The following is a 20,683-nucleotide window of genomic DNA, read 5'->3' as shown; positions in this document are numbered from 1 at the left end:
TCACTGTGGGCAAATCCTCCACTTGAGGGAAAATGATGTAGCTGTGCATGTGTTTCAGCAGGGCAGACAACACTCTGGACAACACGTTAGAGAACATTGGCTGGGACATCCCTGATGCCATGGCTACTGTTGTTTGAAAAGACCCACTGGCCAGGAAATGGAGTACTGACAGGACCTGCACTAGAGGGGGGATTCCTGTGGGATGGCGTATATCTGACATCAGGTCAGGCTCCAACTGGGCACACAGTTCCTGGATTGTTGCACGATCAAGTCTGTAAGTGATAATGATGTGTCTGTCTTCCATTCTCGACAGGTCCACCAGGGGTCTGTACACCGGAGGATGCCGCCATCTCATCACCTGCCCCGGCGGACGTGCCCTATGGAGGAGAACAGTGAGCAGAGGGTCATACAACATTTAGGTATCACAAGGCTGTTTAGAAAAAACATGAAATGTTCTCTATGTGCCTTTGTCCGTATTCCTGGCCTAAATATGTGTGACAAAGTTATTTGGCCTGCCATGTGGCCCCCTGAAATGGCGGCTGCCTGACCTGTAAGGTGGGACAAGGGGACATGAGGTAACTGCGCTGGCGTTGTACACCGTCGCGGTAGGCGGTTGAAGACCGCGGCGCAATTCAGCCTTGGTTAACATTGGGCCCTATGGGTTCCAGGAGCCACGGACGTGACCACCATTTTCTATCAGTTTCCTCACTTGATACCTGACCTTCAACAGGAGAGGACCTACACTGCAAGTGCTACTGTGACCTGTGTCTGGAAGCGACAATGGCTACAGTGTCTGGGGAAAGGACCCTTGCCTTCACTTCGGAGGAGTTGGAGAAACTAGTGGATGGGGTCCTCCCCCAGTACACGCAACTGAACGGTCCTCCAGGCAAACAGGTGAGTACACTGTGAGCATGGTGGATGGCACATGATTGTATGGAGTGTCGTGGATGGAAGGGGGGGGGGACAGGCCAGCATGTGAGGATAGAGTGTGTGTATGTATGTCTGGGCCAGGGTGGGAGGTTTGTGGGCAATGTGTGAGAAGAACTGTACGGGAGAGTAACATCCATTCTAACTTCACTATTCCTCTAGGTCAGCGCCCACCAGAAGAAGGATATTTGGCCCTGTGGGTCTACCATAGACGGAGCACCCACTGCCGGAAAAGATGGGAGGACCTACGCAGCTGAAGCAAGAAGACGGCGGAGGCCCAGCTGGGGATGGCCTCCCAACGTGGAAGGGGTGCCCATCGCACCATGACCCCCCTGATGTACCGGATCCTGGCGGTGGCATTTCCGGAGTTGGATGGGCGCTTGAGGGCATCACAGCAGCCACAAGGGGGTGAGTACACTCTCATTCAGCTGACTCTGCGCGCTTGATGAGGTGTCTGGGTGGAGGTGGTGGGCTGTGGGTTCCCCTAGGCCAGGGCAGACGCGCAAAGGTAGATCCATTGTTTTGCCGCCTCATTCCCACTCAAACCCCAAAGGTGGTATTTGCCCTCTAAACCTAGTCACGCTCCCATGGGTTCCAGCTGTGCATGAAATGGGTCTAGACAGAGTCCCCCTTGGCCATGTGCTTTTCCCCTGCATTGTTAGTGCATGTCTTAGGGCTGCTCCCTGTGTGTTGTGTCCGCCAACAGTAGTGGTGTTGGATGCATTAACCATGTGTCTCTTCTGTCTTTCCCCCACTTTTTGTTTTGTCACCCTCTTCTTGTGTGCATTAGCATCATCTGGCGGAGGAGCATTGGCACCGGAGCAGGAGGGAGCTGCAACCCACATGGCCCTGGAGGGTGAATTTACAGAGTCCGAAGGCACCAGTGGGACGTAGGGCGAGGGGAGCTCCACGACAGGGACAGGAGCATACACCAGCGACAGCGACTCCTCCTCTGATGGGAGCTCCCTTGCGGTGGTGGGCACCTCTGTGCCCACTGCATCAACAGGTACAGCCGCCACCCCCCCACCAGCACCGCCCTCCCAGCAGCCCCTCAGCGTGTTTCCCATGCCCGCTCACCCAGGCGGGTGGGCATCTCCTTCGCCCCAGGCACCTCAGCCCCTGCCTCAGTCAGCCCTGCTGCCCTCAGTGAGGAGGCTATTGACCTCCTGAGATCCCTCACTGTTGGGCAATCTACCATTTTGAATACCATCCAGGGTGTTGAGAGGCATTTGCAGCAAACAAATGCATACCTGGAGGGCATTCATTCTGGCCAGGCGGCCCAACAGAGAGCATTTCAGGCTCTGGCCTCAGTACTGATGGCAGCCATTGTCCCTGTGTCCAGCTCCCCCCTCCAACTTCCTCCACCCAGACCCAATCCCCTGTATCTCAGCCTATCCCAAGCACACCATCAGACCAGCATGCACACTCATCAACACACAAGAGTGGACATTGCAAACATAAGCACCACACATCCCACCGGCACTCACACAAGCACTATCCAAATGCAGACACACCAGCATCCACTGCCTCCACTGTGTCCCCCGTCTCCACGTCCTCCTCCTCCCTCCCTGTCTCATCTCCACTCACACCTGCATGCTCTACATCCTCAGCCACTACCTCCATCACCAGCACGCCCATCACCACACACCGCTCACGTGCAATCACCACCCCACTACCATTCACACATCCCGTGTCCTCTTCCAGTGTGTCTGTGAGTCTGTGAGTCCTCCTCCCAACCTACACAAACGCAGGCACACACCCACCCAACAGCCATCCACCTCACAACAGCCTCCGGCCCATGCACCTTCACCCAAATTCAGCAAACGTACACCTCCTACAACCACTACCTCTTCCTCCATTCCCAAATCCCCTCTATCTTCCCATCCCAGTGTGTCTAAGAAACTTTTCATGGCTAACATTGGCCTCTTCCCTACACCCCCCGTCCTTCCCCTAGGGCCAGGCTGCCCAGGTCCTAGCCCAGCACCTCAGCCACCAAATCCTCCAGCACAGTGGTCCCAGCAACTCCGGTCTCATCGCGGGAGCCACCCATCAGTGAGGCCAAGGAGCAGGCCATTCCCCCACCTGCCAATGTGAAGAAGGTGCCCACATGCCAGAGGGACAAGCCGCACCTACCAGCAAGCAAGGGCTCCTCCAAGCCAAAAGGGGACAGTGGCAAAGCACCAGCAGCAACATCAAAGGTGGGGAAGGGACACAAGTCGAAGAGCAGGTCAGGACAGGGCACGGTGGCTCCGGATGAGGGACCAGAGTCACCCCTTCTGTCAACCACAACATCAACCTGTACGGCAGTGGACACCGCCACCAGCACGTCTGCTGCCTCACCAACAGTCCCCCAGCATCATCCCCAGTGGGCAGCTGTCCGAGGCTGCAGGAGACGTCCTGCTGTGTCCCTCAACAGGTGCAGACACATGCACCACCGTCAGCACCTTCGCCACAGACACCGGCGCAAGCACCGCCACCAGCCCTGCGACGCGCCCAGACAGTGCCACAACAGCTGACATGGCAATCATCCCCAGTGGGCAGCCATCCGAGGCTGAAGGAGACGTCCTGGACCCTGCCCAGCGTACATGAGGCATGACTCCCAGCACTGTTTGTACCTGGAGGTGGCAGGCGAAGTCGCAGCAGGGTGGAGTGTGTCTCTGCCTCCATGGCGTATCATGCTACCTGTTCCCAGGCAATCTCGTGGCACACACACCCAGGTGAGGTAATGGGACCTGCAACACTGTATGTGAAGCACTCTGGGCACAAAGCCCCCTCCAGAACCAGTGGAGAATCACATCCACTACCTCAGTCCTTGGCAGGATGAAGCACTCTGGGCACAAAGCCCCCTCCAGAACCAGTGGAGAATCACATCCACTACCTCAGTCCTTGGAAGGATGAAGCACTCTGGGCACTAAGCCCCCTCCAGAACCAGTGTAGAATCACATCCACTTGAGAGACTGTGGCTTTGCACTCCCCAGGATACAGCAGTGGGCAAACCACCCACTGGAAAGACTTGAGAGACCGTGGCTTTGCAGTCCCCAGGATACAGCAGTGGGCATGGAGCCCCCTCATGGAGCAGTGGCATCGTCCGTTCATCTGGCTGAGGTGCCCCCCCTTACCCTGAGGTGCCTGTTTATTTTCTATCTGATGCCCCTGCAGTGTTCTCTACGTTTCGGGTCAGGTATCTTGTGTGGGCTTCACCCATGCATTTTGGGACACTGATCCACGGACAATGATTTAATTTATATGCGGACTTGTGCAGTTGGTGTACATATTTGTATATACTCATTTTTTTATTTGCCCTATCTGATTTTTATTGATTACACTCGTTACAATCATTTCCTTTTGTCCTTGCGTTCTTCCAGGGGGTGATGGGGTGTATATGTAATGTTGCTGCATGTATTTGTGTGTATGGTGTTGTGGGTGAGGGGGTGGGGGTGTTGCGGGTGTGTGTCACTCACTTTTCCCTCCCCCTCCCCTGTGTGCTAGGTGCAGTACTCACCGTGGCCGTCGTCGGCATCTTTCCTGTTCCTGATACAAGAGGTGGAAGACCAGCATGGGCAGGACCTGTAGTTCGGGCTCAATGGCGTCCTGGTTCCTCGTTGGGTGTTGAGAGGTGAGTGGTTTCCGTTCCAAGTCCTGTTTCCGCCGTGCTTTTGATAGCGTTGGTACCGCCCCGGAAAAGGTGGCGGATAGGCGAGTTGTAATACAGTGGGCGGAACCTTGTCTTCCACCTGTTTGTTGGCGGTGACCGCGGCGGTGTTTGGTTAAAGTGGCTGTCTATGTTGGCGGTTTCTGCCATGGTCGTGATTCCATTTTTTTTCCGCCGGCCTGTTGGCGGTATTACCACTGCTTTAACACCGACCACCAGGGTTGTAATGGACACCGAGTGTAGAGGACAGGGTCTCACTATCCACCTCCTTGTTACTTTAGAGAACCATAATTATGTGTATTTGTAAAAAAGAGTTTCACCCTGAATGGTATGATGGCACTGCAATAACAGATGTTCAGGTCTAGGTAGTTCGATGGATTCCTATCCACGATACCTTCGTTGTCAGCTGACAGAAGGTGACTTTATTCACACTGTATGGGGATGTAGTGCAATTAAATGATTTTGGACTCGATTAACTGAGGAGATGTTTGCAAAGGTCATATAGCCAGCTCTCCTAAACCCAAATCTAGCTCTGCTTCAAACCTGGATGAACTGGGTACCAATAGATACATTAAAGATTTTCTTAATTTAGGTATTTTTCTTGTTCAGCGTGAAATAGCTCAAAAACGGCAGGTGGCTGCTGCGCTACCCAAAGCAGCTGGACTTATAGACATGTACATAGAGGGTCCAGTTTATGAGAAACAAAGTTATAAGTTTAAGCATAACACGACTTAAGAGGCATGCTTTGAATATTCCAAAAGATCTACTTATACATAAGCTTGTTAGTGGTAATGTTGTGGTCTGATATTCGGTGGTGACAAAGATAGGGGCATGGGTAAATATGGTGCTATTGACTACGTAAACCTATGTGGTACCATAGCTTTTTTCAGGAAATGTGATTTTAGGGTGATACTGTCAGGCTGTACTTGACTAGGTAAATGCAAATAAAGTTAGCTATTAAAAAACTCATAAAAGCCTAGCTTGTGGCCCTTTGTATAAGGCCTGCGGAGCGATTGCAGGCTAGGCCAGTGATGTGCTATGTAATGCTAAATTCAATATACTAAAATCGCGTAATTGGGTCTCAGATAATAAAGGACATTATTTGATGCCCGGTGTCTAGAAGGCCATGCTTGCATCTGTGGAACATTTTTTCTGCTCATAATACTGAATGTCGACTTACTTTATTTTGGACACTCATGGCGATTTTTGTGGGGAAAAACACACTTGCTTTTATCGACACTTGTTTCAGAGCATTTATTAAGGTGAAAGTTTTTGTGCATCTATACTAAACAATGCACTTGTCGAGTGCTTAACAACCCGCCCGGATGCCAGCAAGAAGACAATTTCGTTTACATACGGAGAACCTCGTGACACATACTCAACATGGCGTCCCTCCAAGGTTTGTTTTGCAAGCAGAGTGCAGTTATTACTTCAAACATAACATGGGACACCCACATAACAAAAATATGTTGGTACAAGAGTGTGCAAAATTACAAAGTCTTTTTATAAACTTTGCTATCTTCTGGAAGTGCAAAGCTTGTTTTTTATTTTAGTTAGGGTAGCTTCAGTGGCCCACCATTTAAGCGACTGCAAAGGTCCGCGAAGGACGCCAACTAGGCATTTCAGACGTTTCCGCCAGGCACGGATCAACGAACTGAAAGAGGGTCGCTGAAAGTCAGAGGACAGGACCGGTTTAAAAAACGTATCTTGCGGGCACAGAGAAAAGACGCCACTTCTGACATCTGGTGCAAACTAGTGGTATTATCCAGGTTTATCTGCCTAATCGTAGTAAATGGAGTAGCTTTGCTGTAAAGTATACAAACAAATGTTGCAGCATGAAAGTGGAGGTATCAAAGGATTTTGGGAATAATGCCCCTTTGACCTCAATTGCTTGGTCCGAATCCATCTTCGACCGCCCCTTTCAGTACATTTAAGGTGGTTAATGTAAACAAGCATTGACAAAGCCAAAAGATTTGGCTATTTTGTCAATAAAACTTCTACTTTATAGCTTGGCATGTTTGAATGAATAAAAGGGTGAATGAGAAAATTGGTAAATGTTTGGATAGATGAGTGCAGCAGTGGATGAATGACTGAACTCATGGACAATTATTGTCTGAATGTCTGGATGGTTGAACGGGTGAGTGCATGGATGGCTGGATAAGTGAGTGATGGCATTGACGAATGCAGACAGCGGCCCCCAAGAGAAGTGATACGGTTATAAAAATGTCAATAATTATCGATATTACCTGGGAAATGGGGACCATTGTGCGAACAATATATAACACTTAGTGGCATATTTAAGAGCCACTAGTGCCACCTTAGCACCGCCATTGCAAAGGCGGCGCTAAAGTGGCATTTTCCCTGTGCCATATTTACAAAGTGGCGCAATGCCTTGTGCCAGGCATAATGTATGCAAAGGGGTGTGTTACCCTGTTAGGGGGGGCTGGAAAAATGGCACAAGGAATCTAAGAGATTTTCTTGCGCCATTTTTTTCGGCACTTTTACGCCTGCTCAGAGCAGGTGTAAAAAGGGGGCATACCATTATTTATAATCAGCCCCTATGTACTCTGCAGGATTAGCGTCCAAATGTTGGTGCTACTCCTGCAGAGTACATTAGTAGTGTAAAAAAATAAAACAAATAATACGCTATTGCCCCCTACCCTGCGCCATGGTGCGCCATATTTTTAAAACGGCACACACTTGGTGGCAGTTGGGGGGGCTAAGGGACACAAGAAAGTGGCGCTGTACTGGGTGCAGCGCCACTTTCCTTAAATTTGCCTATTAGGGGCATATTTAAAAGCCTCTAGCGCCATGCCAACGCCACATTAGTGTAATTTTTTTATGACAATGTGGAGTTCAAAGGCAAAAAACGCTGCGCCATATTTGCATGCATTGGCCACTTTGTAACCCTTTGCGCTACAGTATACCTGCACCAGGCATAATGTATGAAAAATAGGGCGTTCCCCCGTTAGGGGAGGGCAAATAAATGGCGGAAAGAAATCTAAAAGATTTCCTTGCGCCATTTTTTTCTGCACTTTTAACGCTTCTCAGAGCAGGTGTTAAAAGGAGGCTTCCATTGTTTACAATGGGCCTCTGGGTGTTTTGCAGGATTAGCATCAACATTTTTGACACTAGTTCTGCAAAGTGCTGGACTAGCGTCAAAAATGTTGAAGCTAGTCCCCTAACTATTGCCATGGTGCACCATATTTTAAATACGTTGAACACATGGTGGCATTAGGGGGGCGCTAAGGAGTGCAAGAAAAGTCCTGCTGCACTGTGTGCAGCATCACTTTTCTTAAGTATGCTCCTTGGGCTCCGATTAGGAGTCAGATGGAGCAGAATTACGATAGAAAATTCAGGCCTTTGACACAAACATGCTCCTTTGTTCTGTTTTATCTGCTCCATCTTCCTAGCTATAGATATCTGCTGCACCTGTGCTCCAAATAGCTGTGACTCTACCCTGACAATTTCCTCCACCATGACCCTTAGCTCCTCCTCTGTGTAACAGGGGTGTCTTTGTGGTGCCATGGGTATTGGTGATGTGTGTTGGTGAGGGTGTGTTGGGGTGTGTGATGTGGAGTCCGTGAGTGGTGTATAGGTGTGAGTAGTGTGTGGCTCTAGTTGTTTCAGTGGTCTTGGTGGCTCTCTGCTGGCAATGGTTTGTATTCGTAAAGGGTTGTGGGTGACATTCCTGCTGCCAAGCCCACTGTCACTTGGAAAGAACCAATTGCCAGGAAATGGAGTACAGATAGCACTCACACAAGAGGTGGGATCCCAGTGGGGTGACGGATAGCAGATAACAGGTCAGGCTCCAGCTGGGCACACAGCTCTGTGATTGTGGCCCTGCCAAGTCTATAGGTGAGGATAATGTGCCTGTTCTCCAGTGTTGCCAAGTCCACCAGGGGTCTGTACACGGGAGTATGTCTCCATCTCCTATTCATTCGCAGCAGTAGGAATCTAAGGGTCAAAAGAGTGAGGAGCCAGCCACAAAGTGAACAATGGAGCTACAACTGTACTTTTCATCCTGTGAACATGTAATGGGTCATTGTGATTTGTCTAGTATGTGCTAATATCTGCTATGACGCAGCATTATTCACGGCCTGCCCCCCCCCCCCCCTGAAATGGCATCAGCCTGTCCTGTGTGGAGGGACAGGTGGAAGTGAGATAATTCCGCTGACGTTGTGCGCCGTTGCGGGAGGCGGTCGGGAACCACCGTGCAACTCCTCATTGGCTAACATTGGGCCCTATGGTGTACAGTGGCCAATGGTGATCTACACCGGTGGTGATGGTATACACCGCCACGGACGTGACTGCCATTTTCTATCATATTCCTCACTTGCTACCTGGGCGTCCATAGGAGAGGTCCTACATTGCTTGTGCTGCTGTGGCCTGTGTCTGGAACCTACCATGGCCCGTGTGACCCAGCCTTCACTTCGGAGTAGTTGGAGAGACTGGTGGATGGGGTCCTACCCCAGTATGGGCTGCTGTATGGGCCTCCAGACCAACAGGTGTGTACTGGTGAGCATGAGTGAGTTGTGTGTGTGAAGGCCTCATGTAAGGGGGGGGTGGATGTCCTCTTGGCAGTGTACAGGTTGTGTGCTGGACCATGTGTGTGGAAATGGTGATGGGAAGGGGTATAGTGGGCCATTTGTGTAACAGGAAGGACTGTTTGTCTAATGGTATTTTCCTGTGTGTATTGCCTCTGCAGGTCAGCGCCCATCAAAAGAAGGGTAAATGGCGTGCCATCGCCAAAGAGGTGCGGACCCTGGGGGTCTATGGCTGTCGCAAACGGTGGGAGGACCTGAGACGCTGGGTATGGAAGATGGCGGAGGCCCAGCTGGGGATGGCCTCCCAACGAGGAAGGGTTGTCCGTCGAACCCTGACCCCCCTGATGGCCCACATACTGGCGGTGGCCTATCCAGAGCTGGATGGGCGCTCGAGGGCATCACATCAGCCACAAGGGGGTGAGTACAGTGCCCATCATTACAACTTATGCATGGTAGGGTGGTATCCGGGTGGGGGATGTGTGTTAGTGGGTGCCCCTAGGCCCGGCCTGACATTACAGCGTAGGTCCCCTGGTGGCTAGGGTTCTGAAGGGATAATCTTGCTACCTAGCTCGTAGGCATCCACTACTGGTCAGGGCTGCGTGGGTCCCAGATGTGCTGCATTTGGCGGTGTGTGCCCCTCCCCCTGCCTTGGTGGCAAGCTATTTCTCTGGTAGTGCAATGCATATCGCATAGACCTGTTCCCTCTGTGTGAGGGTGCTGTGTACGCCAACAGTGGTGTTGGTCCGGCCATTGACCCACTGTTTCCTTTATCTCTTCCCCCCCCCCTTTTTGTTTTGCCATCCTGTCCCTAAGTGCATTAGCATCATCTGGTGGAGGAGCAGAGGCACCGGCAACAGAGGGAACTGCATCCCACAAGACCCAGGAGGCAAAGTCCACCGACAGTGAGGGCACCAGTGGGACGGAGGGCGAGGGGAGCACCACGGCAAAGACTGGAGGGGACAGTTCAGAAACAGATACCTCCTACGATGGAAGCTCCCTGGTGGTGGTGGACACTTCTGTGACCACCCCAGCTATAGGTACAGCCACCATCCCCCGTACCAGCACCGCCGTCCCAGCAGCCCCTCATCGAGTTGCCCATGCCCGCTCACCCTGGAGAGTGGGCATCTCCTTCACCCCAGGCACCTCACGCCCTGCCCCAGTTAGCCCTGCTGCCCTGAGTGAGGAGGCTATTGACCTCCTGAGATCCATCTCTGTAGGGCAGTCAACCATTGTGAATGCCATCCAGGGGCTGGCAGCCCAGATGCAACACTCTAATGCATTCCTGGAGGGCATTCACACTGGATTGGCAGCCCAACAGAGATCAATTCAGGCTCTGGCCTCCTCTCTGATGGCAGCCATTGTCCATGTTTCTACCGTCTCCCTCCAACTTCCACTGCCCAGTCCCATTCCCCTCAACCCCAGCCTATCCCAGGCCACCCCAGCGATCTGGCTCCCTACCCCTTAATCTGGTGTGTACATCTGCACGTTGGTCCAGGACTTCAGGATCCTATCTCTGGTATTATCCCGGGGCCCCAGCCTTGGGGACCCCTCTGATGCTTCAGGTTACTTTAGTACCTCTTCTCCCGCCACGAGGGTGACCGGGGCCCCAAAGGTCCTTCGCCCTCCCCACCTGAAAACAAACTGCGAGAGAAGAACCACATATTGGACATAAATTGGTCTGTACCCGCATCTGACAAGTGCACCATATCCCTGTGGAACATCTCAGGGCCTTTCAGAAGTTTATGCGGAATGTTCCATATTCGCCCGGGCATAACTTGGCCATCTCTGCATTGAGCCTCCTAACTGACACGTTGAGAGTTCTTGATTTAATGCCAGGGCCCCATTTTTGACGGGGTACCATATGGGACCAAGCGATGGCAGCGTTCGGGAATTGTTTAGACAACTTGGTGATCTCTAGAAAGATTGTTTCCCTGAGCGCCTCCCTGCCCATGCGCACCAAGTCATTGCCTCCCAGGTGGATAATAATAAGATTCAGGAACTGGAGTCCCTCGTATCCTCTAGCCAATGCAACAAGGTGCTGAAGCTGTGACCTCTAAGTGGCTGCGCTCCCCCATATTGGGGGGGCACTTTTCCATGAGTGGGAAAGTGCTCCACACTGAGCACTCTGTGAGACTATGCTTCAATGAGACCATTTCGCATAGTGAAACTCAACCCCAGTGAATGAGAGTATGCCCCAAGATATGAGAATCGCATCCTGAGTGAGGCTGCACTCTCAGTTATCAGATCTCAGTGTATGATATTGTGTCCAAAGTGTGAGGCTCAGACTCAATACGTGGCATAATGCAAAGGGAAGGTAACAATCCCCGCCCCGGAGCAGAATGTGACAAGGGAGCCTCTAGCATCCAACATCTCGCAGAAATTCACTGACCTTGTTCTGAATTGGACCCACAGAAAAGCTGGCTGCAGGCTGTCTCTGCTATATCGCTGCACTCAATGACTGATGTTGCTAGGCTTATGAACAGTGAGTGAGACTGTGCTGAAAGATGTGAAGCTAACAAGCAATGTCGAACAATGTGTTCCAGTGTTGTTTTAAGGGATGACACTTAAGCCCAGCAAATGAGACAGTGATTCAAGATGTGAAAGTCATTTTCGGAGAGTGAGGCTGGGCTTGAAGGTGTAAGAGTCACTTTCACTGAGTAAAACTTTCCCAATGATTGAAGCTTACAAAGTGAGATTGTGTTCCATAGTTAGAGCCTTACAAACCATTGATGCTGGTACCCCAAGATCTGAAAGTGAATGCTCTTCTATCTGGCCTGAGACTCACAACAGTATGCAAGACTGTCGTTGGGGAAAGAAAGCATGGACTTTAAGCCAAACAAGTGAGGCTGTTGTCCAAAGTGTGAGACTGTAGTGCAAGATGTGAAGCTCACATTCACTTAACAAGACTGTGCTCCAAGGTTTGAGACTCACTTTGAAGGAGTACGATTGCCTCAGTATGTGATATCCATCCTTAATGAGGGATACCGCGTGCCACAGAATGGTGCTACCACAAACAATTTGTGAAATTAGGTGTGTCTGTGACAGATGTTGATATGCAGATTTCCCTGGTCAATACTATGGCAGATACTCATTTCCACCTCTTGCTGCACGGTTGTCAGGGATTCCAAGCAGTGAGATAACTAAGGCCCCTGCAGCCCCCGCAGTACTGGGGGGCCTGAACTCCAAGGGGGCCTCTCAACACAATACATTGTGCACAGGTGGCAGGCCCCTGACTGGGTCCAGGGGAGAAGGGGCCCCCTCAAGTTTTGCTGTGCCACTGATTCCAAAGGCTATCTTATCAGAGGTCTGAAGCGCCAAGAATATCCAGTGGCAGGGGTCAGATTACTAGTCCTGATGTACTCCCCTGCAAGGCAAACAGAGGTGCAATACTCAGCCTGTATACTTTGTCAGGAGGTGGCAGTGAGATGTGGAGCTGGAGATATTGGGTTTATATTTAGAAATTTACAGATAAAGAGATTAACTGCACAAAAATGATAACAATCATGAAGCAGACCTGATTTACAGAATTTGCACCAGCCAACAAGGAAAGGGAAGCTTTACAGGTATACCACACTGCCTCATGGCTGTTGTCTGGTCTCATTGCAGGCTGGGGCATCTGGGCACATCTTGCCCTGACGTGAAGTGTGCCTAGGTGTGAATACTTTGTTACTCTATTAGGAAGGGTGTCGTGGACTCACAGGCTCTGGGGTATGTGAGTCTAGCTCTGGAGGTACAGGAAATATGGCTTGAGAGAATACAAAGAGATGGGGAGGGAAACTCAAAGACAGTCAGAGAGATGGGCATGAGAGACGTGAGGAAGTGGAGTACATGGGCAGGGTGAGAGACAAGACAGGATGTAAGAGAAGCTCAGGAGAGATGTGGCAGGAGAACTGCAAGGAAGAGCTTAGAGGAAGAGGCTTAAGGGACGTGAGCAAGGACAAGAAAGGAAAGGAAAGACAAGAGGATGAAAGAAGCAAGAAATAGGCAGGAGGGGAAAATGTGCATGTTGGCTGGTGAATACACAGATAAATGCTCCTTTCACTTTCCTGACACTCCAGCACCAAGGATCTGCAAGAGCAGCTACCAGGCTCAAGTATAAACACAATAGGGCATATTTAAGAGCCCCTAGCGCCACCAGAGCGTCACTAAAAGTGACGCTCCAGTGGCGCTATGCACTGCATCGTATTTACAAGGTGGTGCTAAGCCACTTTTTGTGGGTTAACACCACCTTCTAAATACGGCCCCTTCGCATGCAGCAGCTCTTTGCATGGAAGGGGTGTGTAATGGGTGTTGCTGTGGGTATGCCACAGCACCACACATTGCATTTTGACGCCTTGCCAAAATCTAATGCCACCCCAGGCGTGGCGTTAGCAGGGCGCAACGTGGAGAAATGCTTTTATTTCTCCTTATTTCTTGCTCTTTCTATGTGTGCTGCATTCTGCAGCACACATAGAAAGAGCAAATCGCCATTTATGATTGTTTTTGTGCAGAAAGGTGTTACTTCCTGCACAAAAACAATCTCCCCCTCAACGAAGCAATCCTTGCACAATGGTGGAAGGGTTGCTGTGTTGGCGCACAACAGCAAATTCAGCGCCGGCACATGGGGGCAACACAGGGGTGCGCCGTATTCTATTAAATAGGGCACATCCCTGCGTTGTGAAAGTGACGGTACATGACGCTGTCAAATTTGGTGCATTAACGCGCACCATCATTTTCCCCTAAATCTTGCCCCATATCCAATGACAGGAAGTCTAAAATAAGCTGCATCTACACAATAACTCAGTGGGATAATGAACGATATTATGTGGTGCTCAAAGAGTAAGTGTTGCGGAATGCTCACTGGTCCCATAAACAAGGAATAGGATGGTGCAATAGAAATATAGCTAGGCAGCAGTGGCATGCAGCTGGGACGGGTAGTGGTAGATTTGCATGCTAGCAGCAGTCACATCTGGGGGAGCAGGGCTGCGATCTTGATAATCTGATCCTGAAGATTGACTCCTTTTCCATTATTATTCACTGCAAAATATAGGACTACCCAATGTTCGCATGGGCTAATTGTAAATATGAAAGGCACTTCAAACAATCAACGATTAAAGGTGGGTGGCCACAGCAACCAATGGCTGAGTGAACAGACGCAGGGCCCAATTCACAAAGGTAAACTTGGACTTTTGTTCTAAACTTAGACCAAAATTCTAACTTTATGACTTTGGGAATTCACAAAGGGCATTTACGATTACTATCTTTAGATAAACACTTGTGGTGGATCTCTGCCCCGGAATGCGGACATATGGATAGTAATTGTAAATGCCCTTTGTGAATTCCCAAAGTTGTAAACTTAGACTTTTGGTCTAAGTTTAGAACAAAATTCTAAGTTAACCTTTGTGAATACGGCCCCCAGAGTTCACTTAGAGGACATTAAAAAAAAGAGTGCTGGTTGTGAAAAGACCTCAGAAAAACTGGTGTTCCTCTTTGGATCAACCCCATTAGTTGGGCCTAGACCGAAGCAGAGTGACATTAGAATTGTATGCATTAAAAACATTTAACAAGCACGCATTAGCAAAGCCAACAGGTCTAGCCCTGACAAGCTTTTTTTTTTATTTTTAATACTGCAAGCATGTGGCACAAAAATAAAAATAACATATGCTGCCACCTTAATGTGGTTGCTGTATAACTGCAATTTGAATTTAAAAAACATTCACTGGTATGACTGTTTTACTAGTTTTTAAAAAAAAAATAACAACCTCTTTAAATTGTGTCATGCCATGCATTTCATTATTATCTATAAAGAAGACATGCATAACTCACCACCTTAGGAAGCACTCAAATTGCAGGAACAATGTCACTTTCGGACACCAATTTCAAAGAAAGATGGGAAATATATCATCATCTAACTGGGCACCTGACTTGCAGACAAAATAAACAGTCAGCATTCAAAGCTACTATAAAGATGAATAACATAAAAAGTACACTATTTTTAGTTGGATGTGAACCAATGTGCGCAAGCTTCGTGCAGTCACTAAAAGTGAAGGGAGTCAATGGGTAGGGTGAGCTGACCCACTGCTCCATGCTGTGGTGGGTAGAGGCAAAAAGTGAATAGGTAAATGGCCATCAAACATACCAATGAATGAAGCCTGCTGACCATACAAACTCAAACACTAAGTAATAATATTTCGGAAAAAAAGCTACAGTTTTCCCAAAGCCAGAGCTAAAAATCATTGCCCTGTAGCCTTGTATCACAGGTGTTCACCCATGACAGAGCAGACATCCTTCAGTAAACACACATTCTCATATGTGCTACCTGTTGAATTTGTAATGAAATGTCTTTATTAAGTCACAAAGGGGCATCTGTTCAGGTCTAGACGCTTACCTGTACTTCAGTCTGGGTATTCATCTTTCCAAAGTACAAGTGACTGTTTCCAGAAGACATCCTTCAGTAAACGCACATTCTCATATGTGCTACCTGTTGAATTTGCAATAAAGTGTCTCCATTAAGTCCAAAAGGGGCTTCTGTTCAGGTTTAGACACTTACCGTCACTTTGGTCCGGGTCTTCATTTATCCAAAGTACAAGTGACTGTTTCCAGAAGTCACAATGTCATCACATGCTGAAATAAGTGGTAGGCATTGTTTCCAGAAGACGTCCTTCAGTAAACACACATTCTCACATGTGCTACCTGTTGAATTTGCAATAAAAAGTCTCCATTAAGTCCCAAAGGGGCTCTGTTCATGTCTAGACGCTTACCTGCACTTTGGTCCGGGTCTTCATTTATCCAAAGTACAAGCGACTGTTTCCAGAAGTCACAATGTCACCACATGCTGAAATAAGTGGTAGGCATTGTTTCCAGAAGACATCCTTCAGTAAACGCACATTCTACCTGTTGAATTTGCAATAAAATGTCTCCATTAAGTCCCAAAGGGGCTTCTGTTCAGGTCTAGATGCTTACCTGCACTTTAGTCCGAGTCTTCCTCTATCCAAAGTACAAGTGACTGTTTCCAGAAGTCACAATGTCACCACATGCTGAAATAAGTGGTAGGCAAGTGCCCTTGAGAAGCTACTAACCTCTGAGGAAGTAAAAGTCAAAAGCGTAAAAAAACCTCTTTGCTGGACAAAGACTTCAGAGGATTGAAGAAAACCCAGAATCCAATAGTGGAATTTTTCAGGTGCAAGGAGTCAGGATCAGCAAATGAAGACAGAGAGGAAACAAGCAAAGCAACTCAGCTTTGTTGTGACACACCCTCCAACCAGATTGAAGCCTTTTACAGTAAAAGAATATTAAGAAGAAATGGCAGCAAACATCACACAAACGGAAATACAAAGGATTGGGAAAACCAGAGAGGAATCCAAGAAAAACAGCCACAATGGAACAGGGAAAGAAACAGGAAGGCAAACCTGAACCGGCCTAGCAGAGCTGCGGAGCAGCTTTAAAATGCAGCTGCAGTCCCTCAGGCAGGTGACTGCCAATTTGGAACTTGAGTTGGAAGCAGCAGCAGCTGGAAACCAGGGAGTGCACGGGAATTCAGGCCTAAGTGAGTGAAACTCACAGCTTCCAGCTACGAGCTTCATGCGGCATTTCCTAAGAACTGGGAACCACACAAGGTACTGCAGTGCTTGGGTGCCCAGGCAGCTGTGGTTGCAACACTGCGTGATATGTAGATGATCAAGGTGAAAGCTCGTTTTAGATAATGATTAACATAAAATTTGCGCTTGAAATTTCTATTTAACTCACAGATCCAGTCCTCAACAATGCATGTGCCTTGGCTCCCAAAGAAGATTTTCCATGCCCCCTTTTTTTCAAACTACAACAATAAATCTAACAATCACAGCAACCTTGGTAAATGAAACATGGCACATAAAACAGCAAGCTACTACGCAGAAGATATGCCCCAGAGCATTTTAACTAAAACACCAGTGACCCTACAAATCTACTTATGAAAAAGCTTCCAGAGCAGCACATTATCAGACACTGAAACTACATGAAGGCACTACGGCGCATCCCGCTGCATACAGATGTTTCGCTGCAGTTCCACAATAATTTACTACAATAACTTCAGCTCAAACCAGGGTTCTACCTTGGGGTAACCACCAAAATACTTACACTTTTAGCTCTCTTAACTCCAGTGAGCAGCTGTATCTACATAAGCGCGTGTGGTGCAGTTACTTTGAAGTACAGTCTAAACTCCCGCAGTCCTGACGCACCCTGGAGTCTGGGTGTGAGCGTGATGCACCCTGGGCTGTGGCAATCAATTATGCAGCAATTTCAGTAGCCGGTCTGTGAGGCCACTTGCACCTTGAGCCGAATTTTCAGGTGCCATAACTATCACAACTTTATCTGTCCACTCGTAATGACGATCAAAGCGTTGTTGTCCTTTAACACCCTGTAGGGGACAGAGGGTTCCCCTACCCTTGCTCCTCCACCGTTCCAACACCTCTGTGTCCCCCAAGAAATAATGCCGGCCCCAGCATTACCTGAGTACACTAGACTAATGGAAACGTTTTCAAGTTATGGTACGCTGTTTTCATCATTACACGCAATTTACTGTCTATTACAATCATTTAAGTAAGTCGCTATCGTTTCTGCCGACTTTGATCATAGTGTGTGTCTTTTTTAAGTGTGTGTTTGTCTCCACATTTTAAAAGGGCACTAGGTTTTCGGTGGAAAATTAGTTTTCTGTCTTCGACAGTATATCCTGAGTTTTAGGAATCCCTGTCAATTCTTCCGTATTGAAATGTCCCCATAAAATAAAAAAATTCGAACTTTTTAACGCAACTTCCTTCACAGTAATTGTTCCACTGAACATAGTCCCAAACGCTCTCACAGTATACAGTTCACACGTTATAGTGACACCAAACATCGCCCCTCCTCCTCAGGGGAATGAACATACTGTGAAATAAAAAGCATGGGCAACGCAGATAGTGTGAACACACCACGAAAACCCAACAATGACTTGGAGGTGAATTTATTATCTTTAAAAGTTAGTCCTTCCTCGGATTCTGTTCTCTTTTGTATTATGCGCCTTGTAGTTAGTTATATGTTTGGCCGTTCTTCAGACAGACACAACACACGATCCTTGTCCTTATTTTGATAACCCAAATTCTCATATTGTCATATTCAAAGCATCATAGCCATATATGAAGATATTAGCATTTAAATTAATCTGTTTAGGTTATTATATTTTCTGCTACGAACCATACTTTTTGGGTCTACTCGGTACAATAGAACGTGATCAAAAATACAACTCCCAGAATGCACAGGTTTGTTTAATCGAAGCCCAAGTCTGAGAAAGAGACTTCACCTGCTGTCAGCTGAGGTACTCCTCCGCCTTACCTTAGCGTCCACATGTAGCCATGCTTGTATGGGAAGTAGTTCCCGGGCTCACTGCAGCAGTACTTCATATCAATAAAGCCGCAGCAGTACAGTAGGTCCGCCTCATCCCCGCGCCTGGGGCAGTCAAACCTTTCTACAAAGGTGTTGTTGGCGGAGTAGTAACTCGAGCAGGCCTCGGCGATATCCCCTGGCATCCTAGAAAGCAGATGAACTGCATGGGAACTGCCCGAGCTTCAGTCTTGGTATTTACTGACTGCAGCAGCACGAAGGGCTCAGTCTCTGCTCAGTCTCTCTCTCCCTTTAACCGATTCCAAGGATCATTTTATCTGCCTGTCACTTTCGTAGATCAATCAACCTGTTCTGAGAGTAAAGCAATGGCTGATGTGCCAGACGGTGACTCACGAGCACCACCTGCTGCACACAACGTCTTATGAAATGCCTTTTGGAGTCTGTCTCATTACAGTTTAGCGTTTTGTTCCCGGTGTTTTCTCAACCTTTTCACAAAGTCATTTCTACAGATTTCCCCGAAAACAGCAACTCAGCAACTTATGGTTTAGGTGCTCACATCTGATGTGACAGAGGTAACGTTTTCGAGTCCTAACATTTATTCACAGTGTCCTGAACGTGCCACCTTAGATTCCCTGGTTGCACCTTCCCCCCAGAGCCCACCAGGCAGCGCAACAGCTTCAACACCGCCTCCTTCCACAAAAGCCAAGAAAGCAATAGCCACCTCTCCACCTCGAAGCCTCCCAAAGAAAAATACTACTATACACACAAGATAAGTTCAAGCAAACAAACAAAACAGGACACTTGTCTTACCCCTTGCAACACGGATCATCATCAAGCCATCGTACTATAAGAAACCTACAGAAGGCACTGCTGTCTCAGTACAAGCTGCTCTGGAACTAGCAACCAGCCATGATTCAAAGAACTGAGGAACAACTACACTTCAGGGGACAGTAACAACATCGCTGTTTCCAAGATAAATATACCATCCCACAACTCCGGTATAGAACCTAGAATGATAATTGTAGCTCCTCCCCTGCCTGGGTACCCGCCAATGACTACCCCACACACAAAGCTGTAAATCACACGTCATTATTCCTCTGGGTATACTTGTGATTTCCAACATACTAAACTAAGCTTTTGTTACATTTTATTCTGTCTATGACATCACACTGCTACGGAGTAGGTTCGGAGCCAAAAGGGTTCCGTTACAAAACGTGCAAGACCTACAATATTCACACTTTCCAGTACAAGCTTACAGCCTGCAGATATGGAACAGGTCAACCATCACGCTACTTTCTATATCCAGTTGTGCTACGCCTAGCACAGGTATTATGTAGCATTGTCCATTATTCCTATATAACCCTTCTGGCCCTCACTAAGGCTGATAACACATCACCCATTTGGCAGCAGCCAACTGCAGTTCATACTTGCTGCATAATACTCCATTATACTGCCTAATATAATTCCACTCACAAAAGACGTATCTGCTATAAGTCTTGTCAATCACCCATTACTGTATCAGTCCGTAAACCAGCCATCACTAAGTGAACATGCATGGACTAACTGAAAAGATCTGCCACATGCGTCTGCCAATCATGGGACTCTAATCTAGTCCGCCACTACAGATCCCAACTAGCTATATACTGTGATTAAATCTCTCAGTGCCAATCAGATATGAGACGATAGTAAAAAAAAGCCAATCCAAAAAATGTCCACATCATTTCTCTCTCAAATCACACCAGATCAGAACCAAAATCCTTTACACAAAATATCTCAGATTGCACCACCCGATGCATTAACCAGCCAAGTGAACTATGATTATAAGAAATCCCATAAAGAGCAGAGCTGCTCAAAGATGCCAGCTCACTCCAAGCTTATTGAAAACCATTAAACTGCGCATCTATCCCTCACAACCCTTCATCCACTACACATCTAAATGCAACATTCCATAGCATGATAATCACACCTCAGTGGGCATTATGCACAACATGGAAACACATCCCATATAGAATCAAAAACTAAAGACAACACCCTTCCATCCACACACCCTACACAGTGTCTTTCCAAGACCAATATGTTGAGTACCATTACACTAGGTGATAACATGTTGCAACAAGCATTATTTACTGTGTTTAAATAGCAAAATCTGCAACAATTACCTCTACATAAATCCAGGTTAATATTAGCTGAAAGACGTTTTCAAATAATGTAAAAGCATATATTT

The 20,683-nt window shown here is 48.0% G+C and overlaps 1 protein-coding gene across 1 annotated transcript in view; it reads right to left on the bottom strand.

Annotated features, from left to right (window-relative positions):
• The window catches only part of SHISAL2B (shisa like 2B), a 75,764-nt gene extending 56,929 nt beyond the window's left edge, over nt 1-18,835 (bottom strand). The window contains exon 1 of the mRNA XM_069208850.1: nt 18,451-18,835. Coding sequence (XP_069064951.1) covers nt 18,451-18,644 — 194 coding nt within the window. The 5' untranslated portion in view covers nt 18,645-18,835. The remainder of the gene's footprint in view (nt 1-18,450) is intronic.
• Nucleotides 18,836-20,683: the final 1,848 nt, after the last annotated feature.

Source organism: Pleurodeles waltl, chromosome 1_1 (assembly GCF_031143425.1).
Source record: "Pleurodeles waltl isolate 20211129_DDA chromosome 1_1, aPleWal1.hap1.20221129, whole genome shotgun sequence".
NCBI classification, from domain to species: Eukaryota; Metazoa; Chordata; class Amphibia; order Caudata; family Salamandridae; genus Pleurodeles; species Pleurodeles waltl.
This window is presented reverse-complemented; position numbering and strand designations above follow the sequence as displayed.